The sequence below is a fragment of the Lissotriton vulgaris genome, chromosome 5, assembly GCF_964263255.1.
Source record: "Lissotriton vulgaris chromosome 5, aLisVul1.2, whole genome shotgun sequence".
In the NCBI taxonomy this organism is placed as follows: domain Eukaryota; kingdom Metazoa; phylum Chordata; class Amphibia; order Caudata; family Salamandridae; genus Lissotriton; species Lissotriton vulgaris.
In genome coordinates, this window is record NC_141693.1 from 135,890,771 (window position 1) to 135,908,645 (window position 17,875).

Sequence of the window (17,875 nt, forward strand, 5' to 3'; positions counted from 1 at the left end):
GGACTGAGGACCACTCCTGGATTAACATGTACCTCTCTTGTTGTATTAGATATGTGCGATAAACAATGACCTCAGCGATTCTTAGATCCAAACGTCTGTTCTCCAGTCGTATGCCATCCGCCATCTTGTAGCTTTGCACAGGCACCACTGAGGCTGTTAGTATTGTTGAGGCAGAAACGTTCGCACTGCCTACATTGTTGAGGCACTGGCCATGCACTGGGCTTACATTACAACAAGCTGAATTTGAAAAATGCTCGCCAATCGAGCAGACTTGAGTCAGAGGAGAAAGAATGGGTTTTGCAGTCAGATTTTCAGTGCTTTTCTCCATCCCTTACACAGAACCAAGACCTAGTATTGTGCTTTGTTCCGCCTCCATGGCTACCTTACAAGGGGTTTTTCAATGAGCTATAGATGGATGGCTGCTGCTCTGTGGCGTGAGCTTGTAGCGGGAGCATGTCGCGGGTTATGTCCACGGGTGGCGTGAATGGACTTCCTATTGATGCAGCGGTTTCTTAAGCGGTCTAGGTGCTGACAGGCTAGAAAGGAGCCCGTGAATGATCTCTATTGGCCGCGGAGTCGTTGGGTATTGGCGGCGACATTAATCTTCCTATTCACTTAGCCGCTTTGTGTTCACGTTTAACGGCCCCGGCTCCCTGCTCAGGGCTTCGCCGGCTTTCTGTAGTGACTAATGTACAGCACGGTGACGAGGGGCATGGTGCTTGCCAACTCTGGTACACTCCAATAAAATGGAGTAAGATAACATAAAGGAATGCCGCCCATGCTTCATATTGAGGTATTGTGGCCTCTGTCATCATAGCAAGCAAGTTTTCTGTCTCACTGGGTGATGATGTCCTGGCTGGTTGCCAAATATGTGCATTTAATTTAATTTATAGTCATTACGTATTATTCATTTTTTTTCTTTTTCTTCCCATATATATCACACCGCAATATTTTCCTCTTTCTTTGGAAACCAGGTCAGCAGAAAGTAGAGGCTACAACTGAGTCTAAAATGAGGATAATACAGCTGCGCTTCTCTCTTGAAGAAAAATCATGAAATCATCCTAATCGGGTCAGTTAATCGCTTTGAGTATTTTTTTTTAAACAACCAGACTCAATATGGATCTGAGCCAAGTAAACAAATCACTCTTACAAGTCAGTCAAACCCAATGGGACTATTTCCAATTGAGCAAATGTAGCCGGTCTTGTACGGCCGCAAAAGCATTACTTATTTAATGTGTCCTAAAATGTCCATGGTCACCCAGGAGATCAGGATTTCATCCTGTAAATGTGGCATCTCTCTCGATTAATGTCCACAAAGGACCCTGACTTGCCAGCGGTATCTGTGCCTGGGAAAGGATAGGAGCTCCAGGCAGAATCAGATTGATAAACATTAAATGTTTTGAAGCAACAGAAGAAAGTGGACCCCATGTCAGTATCTGCTCATAGTTTCCCATTGGACACTCATTTTTCACCAGTTTCTCAAGATGAGAACTTCTTCCCACTACATCCTTTAAATGTACTGTCACCCGGGAGGGTGTTCGGTGCTGAGCAGGTGAGAGTCTAGCCAATCTTAAGTCTCAGTGTGGTTACTCGAAGAGCCGGTGCTTCGGCTTCTTGCGGAGTTCAAAAAAGTAAGGGGGAATTCAAGAAGTGAGGGGGAAGCTTGTATGGTTTGCGTCCGGTTTTTCCAATCTTTAAGAGTGATGTCGGAGAATTCTCGACTACCAGATCTGGTTTTCTTCCTCAATGTGGTGACCCACTGATACACCAAGTTCTTTAATGATGTTACTTCCCTCCTTTACAACTCAAGAACGCACACATCAAAGGTGAGTTAATTTTTTGGGCATCATCGGTGATGCTCAGAGCCGAGGTCTGCCCAAAGTGGTGTTGTGTGCTTTCACTGGATCATCCTTCTGAATCAACAACGTCATCGGGTTTATCATTAGTGTGCATCCATGAGATCCATCGTCCATGCACTCCCACCAGCTCATCCGTTTGCGGTCATCAGTCTGCTGCCGTTGCGTTGACTTATGATGATGCTTCCTGTGCTCCCCATCATGGGACAGTGCCGGCATGAGGTCATGCAGACATTTGCTTCTTGGTGTGCACTCTGGCCGCCATCAATGCGCAGCCATGTGATGACTGGTCTGTAAACGCCAAAGAGCTCATTCGTTCGCTCTCACCGTTATGCTGCGGGATGGTCAATATGACGATATGAGTGTTTATATAGCACTTACCAACTTTGCTTGATAAGGTACAAAAGTGTTTTTTGTACACGTTTTATTGTTATTTTCAAGGTCCACACAGGAAATAGCCAAGGTGTCAAGAAGTGCAATGGACACACTAGAATATCAACCTTACGCAGAACGAAAAAAACATATACCAAAAAAAACATATATCTGACATTGCCCCCAAGAAACAACAGTGCACTAATGCACTCCATCCCATAGGGGGCACCATTAGATAACTGGGCAAGGGGTAGAGGAAATCATAGAGCAGTAACAATAAAGGAGCAAAGAGGTAGCGGCGAAGGAGGGTTGGGGGAAGCAGAAGAGGGGAATAGGGGAAGAAAGAGGGAGGACAGAGAGGGTCAGAGATGGTTCAACGAATCAAGAAAACAGGATAACAAAAAAATAGGATGGGGGAAGGGCGGTCCGCCCACTGTGTGTCTCAAAAAAGAAAGTAACAAAGAAGGTCAAGCACACTCCTCAGCCAGGCCATGCCTAGTGTCCCCTGATGAGGTGCTGAAGCGGGTTGAGTATTGGGTTAAAAGCTCCTCTCTGGGAGCCCAGTTTTTATAAAGGTTCCTGCGATATGTGCGTGAAAGTTGTTCTGTGTTTGGACTTATATGGCATCATTCACACTATTAGGAATTTCTACTTTGTATTGTAATGGCATTTATATAGCGCTTTCTACCATCGAGGTTTCGATGCACTTTGGCTAGACATAACAGACCTCTCTGTGCGAAGCTTACATTAGATGTTTTTGTCATGCAGTGTTAAACCTTCCTATGCTGATAATTGCAGTTGACACATATTTTGTAACTAGTGTGCCATTTAATTTGTCATGCAGTGTGTGTTATATACAGTTGCCACAAGCTGTCACGTAGTCTGTCATACCATACATTCGTAAGAACAGTGCTTTAAATGGAAGCAGGGAAGTGCAAGTACCCACTACTTAGAATACCTGTTTGCTCCTGAGAAGTGCCGGCACTCTCCCATTAAATGTATTTCAGCAGTTCTGAGAAGTGCAGGTACTATCCCTCTCAAATGAAAGAAGTGCAGGTACTCAGTACCTGCCCATTTAAAGCACAGTGTAAGAGGTGATGCAGTTTTGCGTCTAGGCAGTCAGGTGATTGCACATGCAGTTGTGTATTGATCGTGCATAAGGTCACACAAGTGTACAGTCACCTTATGGTAATAGTGTTACCAATGTATTGCTATATGCAGCCATCCCAGAAGGGCCAGGATCCCAGCCTCTGGTAGTGATGCTAAGCCTCAAGGATGCACAATAATGAATCGACCCTGCAGTGATGGCAACTATTCTAAGCCACCAAGAATTACATTACGGAGTCAAAATAGGAGCACCAGAGTCCTAGACCCTGGAGCTTGTAAGTCTCGAGTAGCAGGGCCAGACTGGCCGTAGAGGGCAATGGACTTTTCCCGGATGTACGTTGTTACAACGCATGCTTTTACCACGCATGCCTTTACAGCGCAGGTTTTTCAACGCAAGTCGTTACAACGACTAGCGTTGCGGGTGCTGGATAGTGAATAGTTAAATTTACTATTCCAACTCCAGTCCCCGCGGATAGTAGGGAAGGTGTTGGATAGTAAATGAAACTATTACCTATCCTACAGCGCCCCCAGCGCAATTCGTTGTAATGACTTGCGTTTAAAAAAACTGCGTTGTAAAGGCACTGCGTGGTAAAAGTTGCATCGTAAAGGATGTTTCCCACTTTTCCCCAGTGGGCCGGAAGGGTGGGGGCTGGTTATGGACCCATGGGGGCCGTTTTTTGTTAGTGGTGCAGTGCTGCATTATCGGCCACTTGTAACAAAAGCGCACACAGCAGCAGTGTTCCCGCCAGTCGGCCTAATTGCCATGGCTGATTTGCGATCCCAATCCAGCCCTGACTAGGAGATACATTGATGTCTAGACCGAGATACCAAGGTTTGTGGGTTAACCGGAGAAGTATTAGGTAGATGCATAAGTCTGCTGAGGTGACATCCAATTGTGTCTGTAGGTGGAGACATGGCTAGATGTTGTGAAGAGACAGTGAAGGGAGAAATTGGAAAGAGAACAGGATTCAGGGCAAAAAGGCAGTTGATGCTCTAGCTTAATTCCTAGCTTATAAATGGCATTCACCCCTTTTTATAGGCAGCCGGATGAATGCCCATGGGGTTCACTGAAGAGCGACGAGGAGACCAGTTGCTTGCGCTGGTTATAGATTATGGCACAGGATTCTCCTCCATTCAGGCTCCAGCACCGACCGAGCAGCAGCACGCGGTGTGCACTGATTACAGGCATCACGATACATTCTCTTGTGTCCTCCTAAAACCCAAAGAGGAAATATCAGCCTATTAACAAATGTAACCCAGTTCTGTTTATTGATGAGAAGGCTGGACATCCCCAGTCTCTGAGTGACAGCCAAGGATTGTTCCCTGTAAGTCTTAAAGATGCTGGTGAGAGGTGCGACCTGCCATTGCAGGACCAATGGTCTGGCCTAACACCATTAAAAGTCATAACAGACCCAAAAAGACGGATTTCACTTTAGTTGGTCTCTCTTTTATCCCAGTATGCTGGGCTGATAAAGCACCTTGGCAAAATGAAAGAAAAAGGCAACAACATTGCCACATGGTCTCCTCAGATGGGATGGCCTCGCCAATCACAAGCCAGCCAAATGCCCACTTCAGGAAGCTGCAATGTTCCTTTCTTCACGAGGACATTTAGCTGACATCAGTGGCTGTCTTCGAAGAAGGAAGTTAAAAATATAGAACATTTAGGGAATGGGTTTTTGCAGGAGTAAAATACGTTTTAAGCAGTACATTTGTCATGAAACTCATAAATCATCACTGTCTGAAAACATTTACATCAAAATCCATGCTGTGATCAGTGAATTGTGATGTAAATGTAAATGTAATTTGCACTTGTATAGCGCCTATCATCCAGGGGTCTCTAAGCGCTGTACGAATACTGCTGTGGAACCCTTACTGGTCTGTTCCTGTGAGGAGCCCACTCCTGGGCACCCCGAAGGTGAAGTCAGGCATCCAAGCGCTGCTGGGTCCGTTGTGGAGATTAAGCAAGCTATTGCCCGGAGTTGCAGAGTGGACCCCATGATTAGACTAGGCACTGAGGCGAGAATTATACATTGAGCCCAAGACCCTGCCGCCACAGGGATTGAACCCTGGTCCCGGGCCAGACCTCTGCCTCAGGGTCTGCCACTCTAATCGGTGAGCTACACTTCTCCACCTGGCCATTGTTGTACTGCCAGACGGTCACCAGTCTGCTGCTCTGAAGTCCATTTGCTGCTCAAGGTCATACGAGGGCTGTTCTGCTCATTGTTTGACCTCCAGAAGGTCATCGGTCTGCTGCTGTGAAGCCCTCCGTATGTTGCCAGTAGTGTGCCGCACGAGGTCCTTGCTCTGCCGCTACAAGTTCTTAATGCCATTTCCTATGCTTGTAATGCTTTGTCGATAAGGTCATCAATGCTCTGCTGGCAAGTCCCACTTGGCTTCTCCTGATGATGATTTGGACAATGTCAGAATGACTTTCTCTGTAATTCAATCTAATCTTAAATGTTACATTACTCCATAAGAGCACTAAAGGCTGAACGAGTTGCTTCTTGTCTTTTTACAATCATAAATGTGCCCTCTATTTGGTTGTTAATCCTAAATATCGAACTGATCCATATAAAATCATTTTATAACCAGTATTTTTTTAATATATGAATCAACCGGTCATAAATGAAAGTTCAAATTAAAGGTTTTTTCCTATTCTTTTTTTCCTATTTGGAATTTGTTCTGATCATGAAAACCACAGGGTCGCACTGACCTCAGAGGTTTAAAATAAACTTTTATCTTCATTGAAATGTGTTTCTTCATATTATTTGCGGTGGAATGTGGCATTTCTTAAGGACGCATCAAAGTTGCACGAGAAAGCACAAAAAAGCCATCAAAGTGCTGGAAATGCAATGGCAGAAGCTTTGCAGTAAGATTTTCCTGTAAGTAGTGGCTGCATTTATCTGGAGGTGTGACGAGGAATATGCTTGTTGATTTGTACATGGTCTGTGATTATTTTAAGGAATGTCACCAGTAGTGGGCATTTCTAAAATGTAGCGTAGTAGTGGCAGGGTGTGGTGAGGTTGTGGTTTGTGTTGTGCCATTTTCCACTCGCTTCGACCTGTGCTCCTGCAGGTTTGTTGCACTTTACCTATACATACCAACACAGGTGTTTGGGGGGATGTTTCTAGCGGCAAGGCTGATCCATCCCATAACTACATCTAGCCGTTGGGATGAGCTTCTAAAACAATTTTAAGAAACTGCAGATGACTTCCAAACAGAACCCTTCATTTTCTACAATTAGGCCCCACCGACCAGCCTCTGTTCTTAAAGCAATCGTTAATATACGTGCCTGTGTCTGATCAGCTACGGCTTCCTGTATTTACACATTCGTTACTCTAAAAGCTGGTGTAAGCCTCTTTACAATAACTTCTATTCATGGCCATAAGTCAACAGCCAAGGTATCTGAAGAAACGCAGTAAATGGGTACTAAGGGTTTGCAACCGGGAGGACATTACTTTAACTAACTGTGGTGTTCTCCCCGTCCACGGGTCTCTATGTAGTATTACGTATGGCTTGTATGTTTTTTAAAGCATGCTGTACCTCGTACTATAGACGAGGCTACTGTCTGAAAAGTAGTAGACCGCGTAGGCCAGCCAACTAGGTATGGGGGTTCATAAAATGCCAAGACTGGAATAGCGAAGATTCACAAGCAAGAAATTCAAAGGCGAGAGCTTGGAAAAATGAGAGAATTTTTCATAAATGAAACATCATTGAACAGTGGTATTTGTAGTGTGCTTGCAGAGGGGGTCCAAGTACATCAGCTCGTGTCGGTATGAGGAAGAGACAGTGTTTAACATTATGACTAGTTTGCAACTCTGGATAGCTGCTGTTCTTCCTTGAGTAAACCATTGTTCTTCGTCTGTATGCCACACATCAGATTGAAAGCTTTCTGTTGTACCATCACAAAATAGAATACGAGGCTTTTTTATATGCCCCTTAGAGATGATTCTCTTGAGCTTTTATGTCTTTTTTCACAGTAGGATTCGTGCTGCTGACATGTTTGAATACAAAAATTCTTTAATGCTTCATCGAATTTCTTTTGATTGTATTTATATGCATTTGTAAAATAAATGTGATTACAATATTGCATTAATGTAATATATACAGTTTCAGTGGTTAATAATAACATAACCATAAGGCAGTGGGTAGGTTATTGAGTCAGTGCAAGATGATTCATCAGTTTCATATTTGGTATTAAAGTGACCTCTATGAGCATTGCTCAGGTGATGCTGAATATGGCGGGAGAGGTAGCAGTAAAAGTGAGAAGCCCTTTGAGTTTGAGGAGGTTCATTTCAGGCCCCCTTGAAAATGCGAACCTGGGCACACTTGCTTACTATTGGTCCTCCAACAGACCTTTTTCTTACACTGAGAGGTGAGGGGACTTAACATTTACATCAAGCAAATTCAATTAACAGTGTAACCCATTTGGCTACACAATGAGGACAAGGAATCTGTAGCCAAAGTTAAGATCGTTTATTTCAAATTCAAAATCAAATTAAGATACACGACTCTCTTAAAACCATGTTATAGAAGTACAAAATAGCAAGATGTAATCCCTACCTGTGGAAGAAATTAGGTTGGACCGATATAAGGTATACAAGCAATTCAGTCACAGCAACACAAAAGATTAAAAGAAGTATCTGATGCTTAGAAAAGAGTCACAAGTGTTGTTGTCCATGCATGGATAAATCTAAATCACCTAAGGTAGAGTTCCACCTAAACGTGTGGTTCTAAAAATCTAGAGTCTCAAATCAGACATTTCCATAATGTAATTTGAACTAGACAAGTGAAAACAGTAGTGAAAGTGTTAGCATTTCAGAAAGCTCAGTTAAGAGCCTTCTTGGGTCATGGAAGTAAGTGTTAGCCTAAGCCACCCTCAGAAAAGAATCAAAAGGGTCTAAAGAGGTCAGGAAGACATTTGAATCTAAAGGGCATCTAAAGAGTTCTGAAAGCATCTGAATCTAAAAAAAGTTCTGAAATACATCTGGAAGAGTTCTGAACATCAACTTTGTGAACACTGAGTTATAACACACTAAGTCTGTTTGGTAACACCCCATTTGTGCGTATCCTCAGGGGTTGATTTTTCTCATCCATTTCTCATGTAGACTGTAATAATTTAGAAATATCCCACACCAAACATGAGAACGACATATTCTTCTCACACACAGGGTAGATCGCACCATTTGAGGAATAGGCCATTCAGTTGATGCTTTGGTTTTTCATGTTCTTTCATCGAGATCTTCTTCTCAGGCTCCTGCTCTGTCTCTAGTGCAATAATGTATCTAATCTACAACTAACAATGCTTGTGAATACCTACAAGAAATGTCACATTATCAGAAAATGCCAAACAATATTTATGTGACATGGTGAAATACTGGCCTATTCAGGACAAGTTAAAGCATCAACTCAATGGTGCACATTTAATGTTTGTGTGCACATTTAAACACAAATGAATATAAGTTCCTTGTGCATTAGATTCACGTTACATGTAACATACAATAAATCTTCAAAATCATCATGTGTAATATGGCTAGGAGCTACAATTAAATGTTATGTATGAAATATGTGAAGCATTAATGCACTCATTACATAAACTTTTTATCATTTTAATTGAAATCACATTCTGCTCCTATGACGATGGCTTCTATGTAGTTTGCTAATCAATAAGTATCATTCAAGATATTGAAGCGCGCGTTATGAAAGTTGAATTCATCAGTATAGTAAGTACATTTTCTACTAAGTAAGAATGGCCTATTTCATCAGGACTTCAAACAATATATCAGTCAGTTATGGTAAAAACACTCAAGGTGAGTAAATTCTCTAATCCTTCAGTGAATTCACTCTTTAATAATGATGTCAAGTGCAACACTTTACATTAATCATTAAACCGCTCAAGGAACATGTGCTAAGCGCACGTTCATTTCATGTTTCTGTTGAGTCTCTGAGATGTATTTGTACTGTGTAAAGGGTGGACACTATGGGAGGCACATCTTATTTTGAGAGGGACATTTTCATCACAAGGTAAAAGAATCTGAACTGTGCTGTGACAATGGGAGTTTCTGGAGGTAAAAAAGGTTTTTATTTTTAGGCTTGAGAGTGGGTCTAGGCATGGTCATGCAGGCACACATGGAGGCATTGCCTTGCACTGGGCTCCACGCTGCTGTGGTGATGCACGTACATTGTTTAGATGTGGTACCTCAGTGCTCACTATGTATTGGTGGGTGTCTGAGGTGGGGGTGCTCCTGCAGAACTTATCAGGAGCCAAGGACGAACTGCACAGAAGATTTGCAACAAAAGGTTCAGATTGGCTCCCTCTCTTCCAGATTGGTAACACCCAAGTTCAGATTCCTGAGTGGAGTGGAAGGTCAGGTTGCACAGTGAAATGGTATGTTTTGAGCTTAATTGGGGTGGAGTTTGACTGTATTGGAGCATAAAAGCACAGCTTTTGTACGGCTTTATCTATCCTGATTCGAGACCAAAGGTTTAGGCGAAGGTGGATCTGTCAAGGTTATCCCTTTAGATGGGCACGTCGGCCAACGGCCGTCGCGAGCACTACCTCAGTAGTGCTGCGCACGTCCGTTGGCCGCCGCGGCCCCGCCCACTGAATCAAACCGCCGCGGAATTGCCGCCGCGGTTATGCGGTTAACTATGATACTGTCAACAAAAGCAGATTAGCATTTTTCAAGGCCTCAGGTGGCACAGTGGGTGTGACTGAAGAGGATGTTTTTGCAGCAGCAACATTTGTGAAGGCTGACCAATGTATCCGGTTTGTACGACCTGGTTAGGAATCTGTAAAATCTGTTAACTAATATGTGGATTTGAGACTCCAAGGCATGATTTGCACCCAGTTTTAGATCACTGAGGAGTCAGTTTGATATGTAACCAGATGAGTGTTGAAGCTACATGTTTGTGGAGCACTTACAAGCATTGGAGGGATGGTTTTAACTTTTGTTCATCCACTTCTCGTTCCTAAGGCACCACTGGAACAAGCACCCAAATCAATAACTAACTGTACGCTCTAACTTGGTTGTTTGAAAATTTCTGGGATTTGAAGCCATGAGATTTGAGGACCCTGCAAGGAGGTCCAGTTTTCTGCCCACCTTTAATAAGTGAACAACCTCAAATGAAGAGCTTGGCGATGTTCTCGTAATTGAAAAAATCTGCTCTTCCTATCCCACTCCCAATTGGGGTTTAACTTCATTGCCAGCACTGTCATTTTTGGAAGAAAGGGGAGGGTCAAGTGTGGTACTTGGGCTCACCGTAGCGCTGCAGTCATGCGACAACTTGACCACACTGAGACAATACACAAACTGAAGTCCCAATGACCTTACGATTTCAATAAGACCCCATGAAGAAGTATTGACAGCGGTCGTGCTAATACAGCGGTGTTGGACTTCATGACGTTCGACCTCCTCCTTCTTGATGCTGTTTGCGCATTAGAAAAGAACATGCTTTAATGCTCTTTTAATGTGCACAACATTTCATACTGAAGCTTTTCAGCTCTTACATCTTTACTAAACAATTTCATTTTGCATTTGCATATTTTATGCGTATAGTGATTTACACTGCACTTCAGTTAATGAAGTTTTCATTCCCGGAAGGATGCTAGCGTGGCTCAAAAGACATTTATATCATATTCGAGTAAAAAGACATATAGTGCACACTGCAGGAACCTATTAGATGATGATTTTGCTACATTATAATCTTTCACCACAAACAACAAATTCAATGCAACAACATCAGTACATGTCATTGCAGTTCATTAAACACTTCCTGAACAGTGCTAACTGGGCTGCACGAGGAAAGGCATACTGTAGGATGCCTTGCATTGGAACATGCATGTTGTAGGTGCGAGCATCAAAGCGTGGAATGACAGCTCTGTGGTACCCTCCTCTTACACAGGGCTACTGGTGACTGCAGTGCTATTCATCTTTGCCGCTCACATTCAGGAATGGGCATTAAATGAACATTGGGATATAATTGAAGGTAATAGGTTTTTTAACAGAGTTGGAATATTGAGTACCATTGAGTACAAAGATTAACTTTGGCATGTTGGTTTGTGATTTTTCTTTCACTTACTCTGGGATTAAAAAAAACCTCAGCGCTGTGGCAGCTTGTCTACGCTTCCTGGTCAGAGTTTGCAAGATGTGAGCTTTTCGCGCTGTTGAACCAAGTGCCTTTCGTGGACTGGGCTTTTCTGTGCAGAGATATTCAAGCTGATGCAAGATAGAGTTGTTTGTCTACCTGAGATCTCAATTCTGTTTGCTGCCAGGGAATTTACAGGAAGCAGACTACTTGCGTGGTCCAAAGGAGGTGGAATTCAACCTTCTGAAGACCCTGCCCAGCTGTCTTCATTTTTCATCCGCTTTCCTGTGGAGCAATAATTGTGGTTGCTTCTAGCTTGGATAAGGTCGTCCATCTTCCTTGGCTTTTTTTAGGTCAACCTTTCTGCACTCTCTCTCTTCTTAGAGCAGTACCCCTAGGTTAGATGTGAAAGTGATGCAATTAGAGTTATCCTCCTGGGCCTTGGTAGAGTCCCGTAGTAGCTTTTCTCACTTACCATTTACTTGCTTGGTTCATTTAAAAAAACATTTTTATTTTAGTTCACATATGAGACTAGCAGCAAGGAATCTGTTGTATGATGCCGATGGGGCCCTTATCCCGATCAAGGCCTCGTTCAACATTTCTTTTAGAAGTTTCCAAAGCCCAACTCTGTACTCCTCACTTAGTTGATTTTGTCTTTAATCCTCAGACCTCCAGGCAAGCAGCATCCTCGCTGTTAAATTATGCGCCCCATCTTATTATTTGTACCATGCCGAAAAAAGGTTCCTACATCCTAATCTGTTGCTTTGACCCATTAACACAGACCAACTAACTAATGCGTTGTGCTGATCTACCCTAATCAGTGCATGTCGGTCGGTTGGTCGGTCACTGCATGTTGGTTGGTTGGTTGGTCGGTCATGCATATTTCTCTTTGTACAATTAAAACTAATTAAAAAGCAGCTGTAATTCCTCATCTTTTGGCCTCCCAGCTGCAGCAGCTTCTTCAGGGACCAGTACTCTCTTTGTGTTGTAAATAAACGATTTCTCCTAAGAGGTGCAGACTTTACAGCTGCCCAAAGTACTTGCCACAGGTGCTTTAACTCCAGCGACTGCAGGTCTGTTCTCCACATTTCCTCTTGGAGTGAAAGGGCGCCATCTTCACGTTGCACCAGAATCCACTACCATTTTGACACCTCTTTCTTCTAAGGAAGAGTACTTTGCAGTTTCTCTTCCCATTTCGTATTTCCATCTCCTACCCCTGTTCACTTGCCCAGCTCGCCAACTGGTAAAACTCCCATTTAGAGAGCCTGTTGTCTGTGAGCCGGGATAGTGTTTCCCTCGGTTGTCCCCATCTAGTTATTCTGGCATCTATAAATGTCCCATCTACTCCATCCTGCAGTCAACCTATCATTCCATGGTGAGTTCCATATGTGAGCAAATTCGCTGTAATACAGAATGACTAAATTCCGCTTAACCTGGATCCAAACTTTAAACGCACCACCCAGGGTCTTTGGCGTAATCTTCTTTAAAAAAAAAATGGAAGGCTGGATTTGAAGAGGAAGTAGTCGCTTTCTCCCAGGCAATTTTTAGTTCAGGCTCGATAGAGAGGGGAAATCTGCTGGAAGCCTCCCCTTAGAATTTATAGGTGGAATGCCATCTGGCCGTTCTAGGTTCCGAGTCTGCCAGTTGTGGAGCTGACTTCGGAATACACACTGGAATGGTTGTGTGCTGTTTTGAATAAAACCTAATTTTATTCATACATCTACTGGTTGTTTTGAGGGCTGCAACATATTTTGGTGATGAGTGGCGGGCTCGGTATGCACAGAACATCACCTGTACGATCCTGATGCAGGTCGGACTTGTGAAGTCACCAAAGTGACGAGCACTCACAGTGAGTAGCGCTGTATGCACATGCCCAAACAGTACTGCCATATTCGTAAAGGAGGGCTTTTTTATATACTGACATATTGCTAAAGGAGGGCTTTTCTTATGTTAAAGAAGGTGCCTTTTGAATCTCTACACCCACACAACCTAGTTTTCAACTTACCTTGTACACACCCTGACCGCGAGCTTACATTGTGGTTTCCTCACTCCGACTTCTCACGCAGTTTTGAGGAATTAGCCAGTGATGCTGGAAATGAAAGGCCTGCAACGTTTCACGCCCTACCTCCTTAAAAAAAAGACCTCAGTGTTCCCTTTGGCGGCCATTTTTTGGTAAAGCCTTAGTGCCATTTTCTGCAACTTCTCCCACCCCAGGTCTGAGCATGCAAGAATGAATAAATACACAAGACAACTTTGTGGGTTATCTTACGGGCGAATCAAGGGCGGGCAGCTGTGCCAACCTATGCTGCCCTCGCCAGCCTGGTGAGCCAGCACTGTTGGACACCCAGTCAGTGCTACCTTTGATGATCCTCTTCCGGATCAGGTGGCACGTTGGTCTCTTCTACTCATGCCCTTTTCAGGGCGGAGCGTAGCAGGGCAAACCCCCGGTTGGTCAGGCCCCCAACCGCCCGAAGGACTAACGGGGTGCCGTCGCGGTTTTCCAGGAACCTGCCCTGAGGCTCCTGGTCTTTGGCTCTGGCACCCCTATTGTGCAGCGCAGAGGTACCCTTACTGTACCGGTCTGCCGCAGAGGTACCCTTACTGTACCGGTCTGCCGCAGAGGTACCATTACTGTACCCGTCTGCTTCCAGATCGACCTGTAACTCCGCCTGCAACACAAAAGGAAAACATTAAAACATTCAGAGTACCCTGTCCATCAGCCAACACGCCGGGTAAGAGACGGCGTGGCTGGCGAACAGAGACCGCCAGGAGGGGCGGGGGAGGCCTATATGCCTTCCCACCACCTGGCGCACCGGAAGGATGCCACAGTGGCGACCTGGCTAGAGGGCTCCTACAGGAGCCCCCAACGACTAGAGCGGCGGGTGGGGGGTGCCAAAATGGCAGTAAAGGGCTGCCCTGCTGGATTGTTGCATTCTTTTGCTCGCCTGTCTTCGGCGACAGGCATGCCTTGCATTTCTGCCATAGGAATTCTCTTTTCAGCGACTGCCACGCTTTTCTTATAAGGAGTACTTGCCTGTTATCATTTTCCACCTTCTTCCAGAGTATTGTCATGTAGACCACTTGATTTTTACATTTAGTGTATCTTGTAGAATGCTTTATTGAGGGGTAGCGGCTAAAGGATATGTTGCATCCTTTCTTTTTCCCTCTCCCGTCTTCCTTCAGTTCTTTGTTTCTTGGGTTCCTTTGCTTCCTTCTTTCATCCTTCCTGTAATCATTTTCTCTTCAGCTTTTATCATACTTTTGTTAAGGGGGAGCTGCATGGTTCTATTATCTAGGTATGGAATTAATAGGTGGAATGTCATCTGGCCGTTCCTGTTTTTTTGGGTGGGGGGGGGGATTTTTAGGAGCGGGGAGATTTTAGATGGGGGGGATTGGGTTCATTTTTTTAATTGGGGGCAGGGTAGTAGGCCTCAGGCCACTGGAAGGAGTTGTTTTTTTTTGGAAAGGGGGAGGTTTTTGGGGCTCAGAAAGGGGGTCGGGGTACTTTTAGGGACAGCGCAGAGGGGTTGTGGTAGTATATGGTAAGGGGAATGGTTTAGGCCTCAGGGGGAGGAGTAGGTGCCGTTTTAAGGGCAGGGAAGGTTTAGGTCTCAAGGGGGGTGAGGTTGAATGTTCGAATTTTAGGGTCTAGTGCGGGAGTAGGAGTAGTGGCATATCTTAACCACGCATACCCCCTTACCATTTATGCCTTTACAGCGAAAATGCATGGTAAAGGCATGTGTGGTTAAGGAATGCATGGTTAAGATACATTTGTGGTTCGTGTTGCTTGTTAGAGGCACACGTGGTTTAGCCATGCATGCCTCTGTCATACAACCAGGCATTAATGCTATATCTGTGGGGCCTGCAGTGAATGACTGCCTGTGGAGAGATATCCGAAGCTATCGCACAGAGCAAAAAGTAGTTACGTTTGTGCGAAATGAGTAAAATCTGGGAAATTAGAGTAAATTGTGTAAGTGAAATCTTGAAAAGTGCTGAGGCTGCGCTTTGAAAACCAGGAGGAAAGCTGTATACTTTGCTCTCCAGTGCTCTGAACAAACGATGGCCATTACATCTATCCAATTTTCATTCACAGGCTTTCGATTTATGGTGATTACTGTGGCCAGATGGAGCATGCGCAGAAATGTTTGGACCGACTGATCGCAAATCGAGATGATGTTAGACAGAAAGTAGAGGTAAATATGGAAAGTGGAGATGGTTACTTCATCTACACTTGTAAAATGCCCAGTTTTTTTTTTTTTTTTTTAAATCTTACTGTCCTTCCTTTTTTTATGCCTTTTTCTATTTGGTTGTATCAATTCTCTAGCTCATCTGCAGACAATTTACCCTCCTAATGTAATTGGCCAGAAGATGTTGCTTTTTCCTGCTTCTCGATTTTGTGTTGATTCTTCTGTTGCATTGTCTTCCCATCAAGGATTCCCTTATTATATACCGCTGGGAAATGCGCCCCATAGAATATGAATTATATCCTATTGATTGAGCTGTACAGGAAGAAGACAAAACACAACTCAATAAGGGAATTAAATAGAGTCGGGAGGCTTAGCTGATGAAAGGCCTCCATGCTGGATGGTGTGTGTTTCCACCCTCCCGCCCATTCTAACTCCATCCACCCGCTCTATCTCAAGATCCATTTCTCCTTAATGGTGTTGAGCTTGTGGGACCCATTACTCTGCGGTAATGAAATAGTAACCGCAGGCTCGGTGATGGCAGGATCTGCTCTCTGTCTAATTTAATAGAGTTGAGTCTTTGTACGTTAGGGGTGCGCCGGGAGCCGCGGTGAGCTGAGGCCAGAACAGAAGCACTGCTGTAAATTATTTAAAGGGACAACAATGGTGGCTTGTTGCCAGCATATCCTCCCTAACAGGAGAGGAGGGGATGCTTGTAATGTGAAATCTGAAATGTGCAAAATCAAATACCATCTTACCCCACTATCATTGCCTGATTTTGTGCTAGACAGGGCTATCTTTGTTGTTCTAATTATAAATGTGTGATGTTCTGTTTCCCTTGAATGTCTGCCTCCTCAACCTTCTTTCCTGCCCTTCTTCAGGAGTGTACGCTGAGAGTCCAAGATGGAAAATTCAAATTGCAGGACTTGCTAGTGGTACCAATGCAGAGAGTCCTGAAATATCACCTCCTCTTAAAAGTAAGTGATACATCCTTCCATTTCTGTTTTTATTCCTTCTGATTATTGACCCTCTCTGTATTGCATGCTCCTCAAACTGAATGGATTCTAAGCGCTTATGAAAAGGAGTGATTGAAACAAGCAGAGCAATACACATATTTGTGACCTTAGATGCATGAAGGCCAAGATCTGCCATGCGAGGTTTCGAAATGAGACATTTAGACCGCGTGCAGACCTCAACTGTGGATGCCAAACCACACTCACCCCATCTGTCTGCTGTATGGAGCATTTCCAAGCTCTTCTGATTTTACCTGACCAGGTGTGACTGGAAGCTTTGCTGTGTTTCTTTGTTAGAGCTATTGTGATGTTCATTTTATCCGTGATTTGTTTTTAAGAACTCTATTAATTTTGCAGTCGTTTTGGGTCGGACTGGTTGGAGGATACCTAGTTTCAAAGAAGAGCTGAAAATGGGTTGATACACCTCACTCACCGGTTCTTTCTACATTTTCTGTGCTATAGGCACAGTGCAAGAGAATAGCAAGAGGCTGTACGTCACAATTTTAGCTCCAGTTGTATTCAGTACGCACTATCCTGTGGCTGCATGTAGAAGTAAAGGTGTTCGCTCCAGGCATGCAGTCATAGAAAGCCACTCCCCTTGATGCTTGTCTGGCCCTGTGCTGCCCCTGGCTTTCCATTGGTCTCTGCTCCACTCTTTGTTTTTCGAGACCAGACCGGGTATTTTGTCTGTGGGACGTAAAGTGTTGGGGCAAAAAACACTGAAGATGTGTGGGGCATATGTCCCAAGTGCAAGGATATTTGTGCTAGGCTGGAGAAATGACATTATCTCTCCCCTTAATTCCTTGCTCCTGGTCAGCATTGATGCCACCTTTGATCTTGTAGAGGGCAGTGAGCACCCCTGATAGAAGCAACATACATGACAGTCTAGTCTTGCCCAGGCCTAGGAGCCCTTCCTGCTGATTTGAAACAAAAACCTTTAAAATAAAGCTTCTGTTCTTGTTAGGTGACCAAAATACCTCTCAGATTGGCTTCAAATGTAGTCATTGTACCAGAGTTACTACAGGTTAGTTAACCTCCCTTCTTTAAAAGGCCTGGTTTGAGCATCCTTAGCAGGGCAGTTGAGGTTTCACAGATTTTTGCCAGTAGAAAGTTGAAATGTTCACTTAAATATATGAAGAAGGAACAAGATTTGGGCTCCAAATATTTTAAGGTGAGTTGCCCACCGTTCTGATCGGTAGTGTGTTAACAGCAGTGAAGTTTGGACTGAGGATGGTTTATCAAGCACTGGCAGCAG

The 17,875-nt window shown here is 44.1% G+C and overlaps 1 protein-coding gene across 2 annotated transcripts in view; it reads left to right on the plus strand.

The window, feature by feature from the left end:
• Window positions 1–17,875, plus strand: part of VAV2 (vav guanine nucleotide exchange factor 2) — a 789,576-nt gene that overhangs the window by 669,073 nt on the left and 102,628 nt on the right. For both annotated transcript variants that reach the window (XM_086921069.1, XM_086921070.1), the window contains exons 9-10: window positions 15,517–15,616; window positions 16,489–16,584. In XM_086921069.1, coding sequence (XP_086777195.1) covers window positions 15,517–15,616; window positions 16,489–16,584 — 196 coding nt within the window. The remainder of the gene's footprint in view (window positions 1–15,516; window positions 15,617–16,488; window positions 16,585–17,875) is intronic.